Source organism: Oculina patagonica, chromosome 1 (assembly GCF_052425735.1).
Source record: "Oculina patagonica isolate OP01 chromosome 1, crgOcupat, whole genome shotgun sequence".
NCBI classification, from domain to species: Eukaryota; Metazoa; Cnidaria; class Anthozoa; order Scleractinia; family Oculinidae; genus Oculina; species Oculina patagonica.
The window spans coordinates 11,905,713-11,917,810 of NC_135758.1; the positions used below are offsets into that span (position 1 = coordinate 11,905,713).

General features: G+C 35.6%; 1 protein-coding gene and 1 long non-coding RNA gene across 3 annotated transcripts in view; both read right to left on the reverse strand.

Moving 5' to 3' along the window:
• The window catches only part of LOC144636626 (uncharacterized), a 6,182-nt gene extending 5,829 nt beyond the window's left edge, over positions 1–353 (reverse strand). The window contains exon 1 of the mRNA XM_078495823.1: positions 294–353. Within this exon, the coding sequence (XP_078351949.1) occupies positions 294–353 (60 nt within the window). The remainder of the gene's footprint in view (positions 1–293) is intronic.
• A 6,398-nt stretch (positions 354–6,751) lies between these two features.
• On the reverse strand, positions 6,752–11,062 carry LOC144657078 (uncharacterized). 2 transcript variants are annotated; one of them, XR_013571462.1, is made up of 4 exons: positions 10,484–11,062; positions 10,052–10,178; positions 6,831–8,800; positions 6,752–6,782 (listed from the first exon to the last, which is right to left on the reverse strand). It is a non-coding gene; the product is annotated as an uncharacterized LOC144657078 (long non-coding RNA). The 2 variants fall into 2 exon arrangements; XR_013571457.1 differs by lacking the exon at positions 6,752–6,782 and having other exon boundaries at positions 6,823–8,800; positions 10,484–11,055.
• Between the last annotated feature and the right edge of the window lie 1,036 nt (positions 11,063–12,098).

A 12,098-nucleotide genomic window follows, 5' to 3' on the forward strand; every position in this document is an offset into this window, starting at 1 on the left:
GAACATCTTTCTTTTGGTATACGTCACGTGGGATGATGACGTCCCATCACGTGACAATTACAAAACATCTTGGATTTCAAGATTTTCAAAAATGCCAGAAAACCACCCAAAATTACTGCAAAGTCAAAAAATCAATAAAACTGTGCTTAAAAACCGTAAAAAGGTAAAAATTAATTGCATTAAAGTTAATTTTCTTTAAAAGAAACACAAAAATTACAAATTTGGGAAAACATGCCTATCAAAATGCCATTGCCATGGTGATGTCAAGTTCCTGACTTAACATTCTAATCTACAAAATGATTCCCAGATATATTTAAGATAAACGCAGAAAGTTTGGCAGGGTTTGGTTGCATCTTGAATATAGTTATAAGCGTTCAAAGTCAGTGCAGGGTTTAAAAGGCCCCCCCCCCCCCCCCCCCCCCACCCCGGCCTGAAGAGGGTTAACTTAGTCTTCCTTTACTTGTTCATTTTTGTTATATTGGCCTCTTAAGTGTTAAGTTTGTTTTTGTCAATTTTGCATTGCTTTTTTTTACACTAAATTTCTCAATAGACCACGATAGCTCCTGAAAATTTTGGGCTAAAGTTTTTTAGATTTTTTTTCCGTGACATTTTTCTCGTGGAAATTTGAACTAATGATAATTTTTTCAAGAATGGTGAAAATGTTTAAAGTAGCTAGTGTAGTAACGCAAAACAGCATTGACCACTTCTTACTTAATACACACATACCAGAGCTACACAACTCTCGTCATGACATTTGCGTAATGAAGTCTTAACGGTTAATATTAACAGTTGAGTACGGTGACTGTTATTTGCTGGCGGTTTTACCGTTACTGTTGTTGTTGTTGTTTGTTTCTTCTTTTTTTATTGTCATTGCCTTTTCTTAGCAGAGAAGGTGTAGTTAATTTAGATCTATAACATGAGTGCAAAGTAAATTGGACTCGTATAAATTTCAGATTCCTTGTTAAAAGTTTCGACACTATAACAAAGAAAGAACATTGAAAAAAATCATCGATGATTGTTAGATATTCACCTAAGGCGTAAACAAACATGTTGTTTCCAATTCCAATACCGTCTCTGCATTTCGCCCTAGAAGCACCACTAATGTAGTATTTGCGTTTTGTGTCGGCACCAGATAAACACAGGCCATTTTTACCCAAAGCAAAAAGCTTGTAATCTTTTGCATGAGCCAACCTTGCACACATTTTTACAACTTTATTCGCGTCATCCCACATGATTTCCTTGGTAAAATCACCGAGTACTTCTATAAGATTATTAGCGCCTTGAAAACAAGCCACTTGAAATACAGGTAAAGCTAAGGAGAAAAAAATTGGATGAGCTTAAAATGCTATGTAGGATTGTACAAATCTCGTGCCTTTTGCAAGTTGACCTCAATTAGGCACGTGAGAGGAATTTAACATTAAAATAAAGTTAATGATGATGATGACGATGACGATGAAGATGATATAAAAATATATATAAACATTATTTTCTTAAAAAGACAACTTATCAAAATGTATACATGGGTTTTAACAATTGCAAGGCTTGTAGACGTTACGTATGGCCTTGATAACAGGTTTTATCGCATATCACACAGTTCTTTTGCAGCCGGTATAACGTGTCCCAGTTCGTCTGTTCAGATGCATTCTAATTTCCGTGTCACCAAACCACCGCCACACGTCTTAGAACACTAAAAAATAAAAAGGTAAGTTTAAAAAAAGGCACTTTTTTAATTTCCAGAACACTTTTACTGATATTCTACCAATAAGTGTTACGGACACAGTTAACAAAATTAAAAAATAAAGCAAAGTAATTTACATGTAACAGAAAAAAATAGAAACTACATTTGAATTTGTCTTTAGCGTTAGCTCAGACCAAAGTTAAGTCCTCCATACCGCCGGACAGGGTACCTCATTGCAGCATTCAAAGATAGACGGAAAAGTTAATTTTTGCGATCCCGTCGCTTAATGATGTATGGAGTCAAGCTGTTTTCTGTCGTTCAGAAGTTAGGAAAGAATTCCATCCTCATGCATTTTAAAGCACTCGTTCCTGTCTGCAAGATGACATCTTTAAAATGAAAAAAAGGATAACATGTGTGGTATTTGCATACATCATTCACAAAAACTTGATTCACGTGCTTTGTAAACCAACCGTCACAGTAGTTCCACAATCAAAACATATTTAGATATAATGGTGGTATTTCGGTTATTCCAATGAAGCAGTCCATGCAAACCCCTAAAACACATAATACATTTCAAACAAAGAAATTTCTAAACAAGAAGAAGAATTTCAACCTTTGGCATTTTTTGGCTGCTAGTTCATGGAACGCATATCAAGTTTTTTTGTTTGTGTGTGTGTGTGTTATTAGACCGGCAGATCTGGGCTCCTAGTAATCAATCTTTCCATCGTTTTGAAGGACCGTCAATCAAAAGCTTAGTTGTGGTTTTTAAATTAAGCAACACCCATTACTTGTAAAAGAAGTCTCTCCTTCACAGAATGTAACTATATTTCATTTTATACACCTGATTGAAGAAACGTTGACCCGTGAAAAGCATGAACCATGAACGATGCGACCCAAATGTTTACTGGGAAATGGAAAAGTATCGTCTTCTGTGACAGAAGAACATATAATAAGACAGCTGCATAAATCATGCTTCAAAGCTCCAAGGAAAAAAATGCCTGATTATAAATAAATTGAACTTACTAAGCGTACCAATGCTGTCACCCAGAGTCCCATCGTCTATCGTGGTGGCTTCACTGGTCAACGTTTCTTCAATCGGGTATAGTCACATCGCATCACACATCACACATAGTACTGCCAATGTACTAGTGTTACCAACAGTTAGCCTCTCTTAGTTAGTGTAGTCAGTGTTTGTAACCTTTGTTTTTATTCTGTACCTGAATGGAATTACCGCGTTTAAATTAAGTGTTACCTACCTACCTTTCCTACCTTACATGTGAGATAAACTACTTATCTCCAAGACAGCGCCTAATGACGTTTCCATGTTATGACTGTTGAAGATAGCTCTACGAAGTATTATTTTGAAAATAACTTCACCTTTTAAAGTAATTTTTATGCTTCCGTCTACAGATTTGAATTCCAAATGTCATTATAATTATTACTTCACATGACAACACGGAATCAGTTCCATAATGAACCCTTTATTTGTTGTGGCATAGAAACATTTTTAAGAGGTGGAAGGCAAGAACTGACTGCCTGATATACGATATGCTACATATTAGAGATATTAAACCAACCAGGCATGCACCAGGCATGCACAATCCGATCAACTGTTCTGTTCTTGTCACTTTCCGTGTCTTTAATCTTATGCATAAAACTCTAGATTAATTTATTTATTTAGCACAAACTAACATACATGTACGTTTCACTTGGAAAAGATATCCTAAATATGTCGAAATGTTGTATTTTTATAGCCGATCTTTTTATTGTATATTTTGTAAATATATTTACAAAAAAATTGCAATTTTAAGCGTTTCAAGTAAAAAATACGCAATTATGCGCAGCATTTTAATGTGTATCGCTCCACCAAAGAATAGGATTGGGACGTGTGTCTCCTTTTATAAAGTTAAAATTACCAATCATAAAGAAAAAAAGAAGGACATCGTTAAAAAAGAAGTCATCTGTAGAAGGACGAAAACGATACGAAATCGAGCAACTGTGACAAATCAGGTGGCAAACAAAATTGATAATTAGAACATATCTCGAAATATGGATTTTTAAATAAAAACAACCTCAACTGAAATAGTAAAAACAATGTGAGTTTTTGCTTTTTATCGAAGAGTAGTAACTTCAATACAATTGTAAAACAGCGATTATTAAGTAAAGTTACATGTTACCTTCATTCTTGATGGACGGCTGTTTAAAGCGATGTAATCCGTATTGAGTAGGAACTGGTTCTGTAGCCAGCCTTTCACTCATAAATAAATCTTATCTCTGTTTTTTTGGACAACAATAGGCGCCAATTCTGGTGTGAAACAGGCAGATGTAGGCGCCGTTTCTCAATATGTTACCGACACTCGCATAATGTTTAACGAGGGAAAGGAGGCTTCTACAACCAAAAAAATCTCACGAAATTGTTCTTTGATAATAGGAAGAAGTTGATTTCCCTCCTTGAAAGCTTAATATTTACTTCCACTTGAATGGCAATTATCTCACTCGAATGTAATTTGTCCGTCTTTTTCACTATTGAACAGTTAATTTTTCTTTCAAATTAAGGGAAAGAGATGCGATACGAAAGTAATAAATCTTTTTAGCTTCGCATGCGTTTTCCTTTTTCTTCAGATAACTTTTCCTATACCTGTCTATAAAATATCTTTCTTTTTAACGTGGATTTTTTTATCTTAAAAGAAATTGTTTCCAAGCATAATAAAATGCATAGGCATATGTTTATTCACTGCCCGCAGGCAACCTCTTTTTGGAATAAATTCCAAGAGTGGTGAGTCTTTCGGAGTTAGACGTCATGTTCGGAATTATTCGCAGTCACACTCACTGTTTAGCTCTCAACCATCTCATCATTTTAGGCAAGTATTTTATATATGTTAAAGCATTAGATACTATTAAGTTCCAGTTTCAAGATTTCGTCTCTCTTGTGCGGGAAAAGATGAAGCTAGAGAAATATATCGCAGCCACGTCTGATAAAGTGAAAGATTTTGAGAATAAATGGCATTTTTTTCTAGCAATTTAAGATAGTCTTATTATTTTATTTTTTTAGCATTTTGTTTTCCCCTCTTTAATTACTTGATTAATTCAGTTGATATAAGCTACGTTTTGGCTATGTTACTTAAGAGAATTATTTGTAAATTTACATCTCTAAGTGGACAGTTTTGTAAAACAGTTATTAAGTAAGTAAGTAGTAGAGCAAGAATGTAAATAGATCAGCTATATATGATATTTATTGTTGTTTAGCAGAAGCAGTTGTAATGTAGCATGTGCCGTAAGTGTTTGTAAGTAATGTAAGTTTCGTCTGTAAGAATGTCGTTGTGTTGCAATTAAAAAAAAAAAAAAATAATAATAATAATAATAATAATAATAATAATAAAATGGGCTAACAAACAAACGAGAGATTTTTATTTTTTTTATTCTCAATTACAAAGAGATCAAAATTTAAATAACAATCAGCAAAGAAATCAAAGAGAACAAGCCCCAAAGTTTTTGCTGCTTTTTGTGTGATTTTTAATACTATTTTTTAATATAGAGTCAATCCGCGTTGTTATTTTTTTAGCCTTTGAAATCACTTCTTCCAGTAAACTACGAATCACTGGAACAAGTTTGATTAATGGCGTCTGAAGATTCCCGGAAATAAGAGTAAAAGAAAATGGCTTCTGCTGTTCGTGGTGGATTGAAATTTGGGAAGGTGAGTAAGGAAGTTCAATATTAAACAATTATGTTAAAGAAGAAATTCGAAAATTTGATCAAATTGAGGGGTGCTTTAATTAACGCATCATTTAGAAAAAGGTAGGCAATAGTAAAAATAAGCATCTCACCAATCTCATCTGATTGGTTTGAATCAATCACGTGACGCGATAGTATTAATCCACAGGACACTATGAGCTTTTGGTGCTCTTCTGAGGAGATAGGTGATTCTCGTCAGTGAAACGTTTTTGTACACAACAAAATCAAGGGGGTTTCCTTTGTTATATGTCGTCTTCCAAGTCTTTCATCCTTAAAAGTAATTAAAAAAGAACGGTTTTGAATGGGCAAGCGGTCGAAAACCGAGGAGTAAGAAATAAAGACGAATGGTAAGAGTGTTTTTGTTTCGGAACTTTTAAGGACTGGAAAATGCTTAAAGCCGTTATCAGCTACCTAAACCCCTGAATATCAAATTTTCGTGTGGCAACTATTTAAACAACAGAGTGTTTCTGTCGAAGAACTATCGGCTGATGGTTTTCCCTCGGAAATTTGATGTTCTTTTAACCCTTGATATGCGAAATTATTCCCAAAAAAAACACACGTTTTCAACAGTTAAATAATTTTTTAGCGTTACGGTGCTAGAAATCCACTTTCTTACACTGCAGTAAGATTTTGGTCAAGTTTTCATGGAAAATGTACAATATTTTACTTTGGCGTATGCGCATAAGCCAAAAATTGGAACTTCTACTCTTTCTATCCCTTCTTCTGGCCTGAAAAGTTTTGATCTTTATCAATGGAAAAGCCTGGAAAGGAGACCTTGATCAACTACGGGTATATTCGCCTGTTTACCACCAATTTTACACCAAAAACTGATGGCGTTTTTTTTTTTTCGATTAGCACTGTCAGAATGCAGTCAATATTCAAAACGGACAATCCTGTGGAAAGATCTATCCAACCTTTATTCATGGTTGCATATCGCAAGATTCTGCTGACGTGTTAATTGGTGACGTCAGAAGTGGTGGAATGGCCATTCCTCCAAATCCTGGAAAACTTCGGGCTCAAAAAAAAAACAGCATACTAGCCCTCGAAGCTTCCAGCTCTTCACGGGCTAATATTTATTTTAAGAACGTCAAATTTCCAAGAGGCAACTATCAGACCGACAGTTTTGAGACATAAACACTTAATATCCAAGAGGCAACTAATATATAGATTTAGGCAAGCCTAAAAGCGGAGCTCCCCAGTTAATTATTTTGCACTTTATTGAAACCTGAATTCAAGCCATTGTACAATTTTAAGGCTAAGAATATAATATTCGTTTTTTTTTTGTTTTTTTTTTTTATAAATATTAATATTGTTACTTACTTTTTTTTTTTACCGTGTCCCGGGGGGGGGGGGGGGGGGAAAGAGGTACTACCTAAAATTTACTAAAGGGGTGTGCCACTGAGTCGCTGAGACTCTGGACCTGTTCCAGAGAAAAACGGCTCAATTTGCGACCCTGTTCCAGACAAACAGTGCAAAATAGGTACCCTGTTCCAGACAATATCCACAATGAAAAATATATGAAGATAGATATAAAAACACTAGCGTACATCACAAAGCGCTCACTTGACTTTGTCTGTGGCTTGGAGAAAAACCAATGAGAGGAGCGGAGTTTCATAGCTAAACTTGATAGTGTTCCACAGTCAAAAGGGTGATTTGTATACCCTGTTTCAGAGTCAGAGAGGCAAAAGGCACACCCTGTTGAGCAGCACATACCCGTATAGCCCTTATATGGGAGTACCGTATACAGCAACACCAAATAAGCCGAGAACAAACAAAATCAATCAAAACGTTTTAATTCCACCGACAGCATTATGATCCAGAAGTCTGGATGGGAAATTATGCTGCAAAACGGGTAATTATGTAACCTTCGTGTAGATAAGGAGGGGGTAGTAGGGCTGCATGTTGGGGTAGATAGGCATATCACGTGGTAAATTAGCAAATCACTTAACATTTAGAGTATAAAGGAAATAATATACATCTAAATTAAGAATATGGTTAATTTTCCTTTTTTCATTCATTCGTTTTTATTTTCACTATTTGCCTATATTTTAATTTTGAATGGAAATGGCAGAGGTCATACATGTAGCAAAGGGTTTACAGCATATTGCCATAAGCTAATGCCAAGCAAACCGGAGTGAAAGCTAACCACAAGCAAACTAGAGTAAAAGCTAATCCCAAGCACACCGGATGAATTAAGCTAACTGCAAGCAAACAGGGGTGAACCTAACTACAAGCAAACCGGAGTGAAACTAACTGGAAGCAAAGAAGGGACATTCTGTAACCCCATCCCACCCCCCGCCCCCAAAAAAAGGATGATAGCACCTTTTTTACTTTTACATGTCTTTTTGAGTCCCCTTCCTCTTAAGGGGTTTCACTTCACTTACAGAAATAAAAAAAAAAAATTCTGGGAAGATAGAATATTGTTTGTGAGTCTCAAACTCAGTTTTGTTCTTTGATTACGCAGAAAAAATAGAATCATGTTTGCTTGTGTATAAAACTATGCAAGAAAAAAATATAGCATCAATACTTTAACTGCTCTTTTAAAAATTTGTATGCTTTATTGTACACATTTTTGTGGAGTCATGTTGCCCATTCGTCATGGAGTTCACAAAGTAAGCAAATGAGTCACAATTTGGTTGCTTCATGGTACCTAATGGATACTGCAAATTTTATCTGGCTTTAGAATATTTCACTAATTTTAACATTATAGCTGTTCTTATAAATTGTACACAGCATACAACACATAAGAATGAAATTGGTATTGCATATTGCTTGCAATCACGATTTTAACGTCTATACTTTAGAATTACAGTACCACCAGTTTCAGCATTACCAATCCAAATTCAAATTATTACATTGCTTTTTAACTCCACTACCTCCCCCAAGATCAACCAAAGATCTTATGATATACAGTAATTAGACAACTACATGTAAGTCCTGTGTAGTCGAGGGCTCAAAATATTTGGACACTTACAGGTCATGTTAACCGGCCAAAGAGATTTTAGCTTGGTCACATGTGGTTTCTTACCAGCCAAAACATTGAAAATAGAAATTTTAAACTCCCATTCATTTCTGCTGTTACTGTTTTGGCTGCATATTCTTAAAAAGATCACTTCATAATGCCCTTGTTACATCTAAAAAGATGTGAAAGAGACAGGTCAATCAAGAAGTTGTTTTCTGAAGTACACTGTAAATACGTTAACATTTAAAATATAAACTTTGCTCATTTGCAGCTTTTCTTGATTTCAATTTACATGTAATTTACTAGTCTCTTGAAAATGGCATCATGAAGACACCCAAACATCAAGCTGGATAATCTTAATCCTTCCTGTTTTCTTTTGATGTCCTTGTCCACATTCTGTTTTTGTGTCTCTGAAACTCATGTTAACCCTGAAAAAAGTCAAATGCCACAGATTAAATTAAAATTGATTAATTGGCATGAATATCAATAATTTATAAAACAAAACACTTAACGCAAGCTTGTATAAAGTGAAGCAAAACTACTGGATGCGAAAGGATACCTTATATATTTAACAGAGATGTATCAGCACAGACTATTTTTTTTTACTGATAACTGCGAAGTCAACTACAGAAAAAAACCCCGGTAACTCGAACTCGGATAACTCGAACAACCTTGCTAACTCGAACTCACTTCCATTTCCCTTGGATTTGACCCCACTTTTCAGTCATTTTTACTCGGTTAACTCGAACTCGGATAACTCGAAAACCACGCTAACTCGAACTAAATTTTGTTTCCCTTGAACAAAATTTGGGTCAAACTTTTTACCCTGATAACTCGAATTCCGGAACTTGCAACTCGCAACGGCTGCCCATTGATTATAGCAATGAACAGATCATGTATTTGACAGTCATTTTCCACTCTTAACAAAAGAATGTGTGGTCGCTTTAGAGTTTCTGGCAAGATAAGTTCAATTTGCACAGTACTGTATACTGAAGTGCTTAAAAATCAGTAAACTATCAATTATTAACTTGGCAAATAAAATATTCAATCAACCCCGCTAACTCGAAAAACCCCGCTAACTCGAACTCATTTTCGTTTCCCTTCAGAGTTCGAGTTAGCAGCGTTCTACTGTAAATATTTTAATAAACTCAAAGCACCACTGCAAACCCTTACACTCCCTCTTAATTAAAAGGTTTGGCCTTTAAATACTCCCCCTCCCCTCTACCCCTATATATACATGAACATGCATAGGAAAAACATTGCCACATCTTAAAAGCTTTTCACTTAACAGTAATACTAAGATTTTTAAAGATACACATTTAATTAATAATAAGTTTGCATACACAGCTGCATACAGTGTCCAAAATGGCATGAATTTACTCACAAAGATTCCAGTTTTCCAGTAGTCATTAACCTTTGTTGTGTGCATTTTCCAAATTCCACAACAAGATTGTGATTTTTTTATGACAAATATAACATTTACTGTTGACATTCTGAATGAAACCAGCAAAACAGACCTCAAAATCTCAAAATTGGTGACATTGTTATGTAATCCACATGAACGCTCAATAGTGAACAGAACTACATGACAAGTGGATTATTTAATATATTTGGGAACGAAAGAGCTAAGTAATGAAGCTGAAGTTTATTTACTCTGACTAAATGAACAGTAATTTTACCTCCATCATGAATATCAATAAACTGCATACACTGAATCGATCTATTTCACTCGAAACGAAACGAAATTCCAGGTGCTTCGTGCAAACTGACATCACTTTCATTCTCATCTCAGCTGCTCTTCCAGCACTGTAAAACAAAATAATCATATCACAAGCATTTAAAAATCGTAAGCTTTATTTTCTTCGAGATGTGTTGAAGTAATATTCTTTGTGAATTCGTTACTCGAAGGCCCAACAATTATTTGTTTACATAATCAAATCCTCCTATTTGATCAGTAAAACCTGGTAAAACTGAATTTTAACGAATAGTATTTTTCAACATTGTTCATGTCACAAGCAAATGCTTAGTGGCGAAAGCAAGTAAAATGTGCCGTAAATATAAGCTTACAGCTTTGCGTATAAATGACGGAAACACTGCAGTTTTGTACTCACCTTCACCAGTTGGCCGCAGTAGGTACACTCGTCTGCTCGTTTTATCTCCGTTCCCTTGTTCTCCGCTATTTCTTTGCCTGTTTTCTCGGCACCTCTCTTGCTATTTTAGTCGCTTTTCTTCGCTACTTTGCTACCAGGTTCGACAGGCGCTTTGCTATACTTTTTCGCCTGCTTTCTGTCCGGGTTTTCTGGATCTCTCGCGATCTCTTTCCCGTCGCAAATCGCTTAAACCCTGTTTCCTCGAAGTTAAGTTTACCCTGCTCTCGTTTGTAGTCATCGGCATAACAAGGAGCCAAAATAAATATGTTTGTCTCAAGTTCTAACTTTCAGACTAGCTGAATAGGATTTAAAAATACGTAGTAATTTTGAAAATTTCTTTGCCAAGAGACCTCACACTGCAAAATTATTTCGCGCCAGTACTGCGCGAGTTGTCAAGACCTTTCAAGATCCCGGATGTGCGCAACACCGTACGCCGTACGCGCCCGCGAGGCATGCCGCTAGCCATGATGACCATGAAAACTCGGATGCATAGGTTACCTATTTTATTTCATGTGTTTTTTTTTTTTTCATGTGTTTTTTTTTATGGGTATGGTGCTCCGCTCTGCGGCCCTTACGGGCCGCTAAGGAGCTCCGCTATCAAGGCAGGCAATGTGGCCGAGTGGTTTGGTCGCCGGACTTGAAATCTGGAGGTCCCGGGTTCAAGTCCCGTTCTGACCACTATCTGGATTTGTTCTTGGTTGCCCCGAGCTCAAATCCTCGGTCATGCTTGTAAATAGCCAACTGGTCTGCCTCCTGCCAGTTGGGATTTTTAACCATGTTATGTTTATTTAATATATAATATTTGTTTCATATACACGGCCCCACAAGCTTCTAGCTTTAAACACAAACCGTGTATAAATAAAGTTGATAAAAAAATATCGTTTTTATTGTTTACCACTGAATTTTCTTCCGCACGCCTATTTAAAAATGAATATCTTGAAGTCTTTGTTAATGTTTTTTGTATCATAGCTTTGAAAGCAGATATTTAACAAATGAAAAAATTCCAGTAAAACTCGCTGGGTTTTTATTTAAAGGCCGATAACATCGTTATCAGCGACATCATGAACTAGCTGGAACTTTTTGTGGTTAGATTTGATAATAATACTAAGAACTTTATTTAAGTGTCTGGTCTTCTAGCTAGCCTTAAGCTTACTAATCGGGGACACTGTTTAAATTAAAATATAATATTTAAGTTTAAAAACGATTCTGGTCTATTTACATTAAATTATACTACATTTTTTTGAAGGTCAGTTCTGATGGCATCACAATAATATCACTTGTTTATAGCTTCAGTGCACTAGCAGTGTATTTTTTAACAACAATAGACCACTATTTGAATGTTTCCATACGATTTTGGGTTCTTGAGTTTTTTAAAGTGAAGCTCGTGACATTGTTCCTTTAAATTCCTATAGCAAAATACCCGTCGTTTATAAACGCAAATAATATAGAAATTTCATTTAAGAAAGGTGAATACATGTTAGTCTCGTCCCTAAGACAGGCCGTTATAACAATGATCGGAGCCCTCGAACGTACATGAAGGGGTGGGGGTTAGGGGTTAAATGACGGAGGTAAAAGG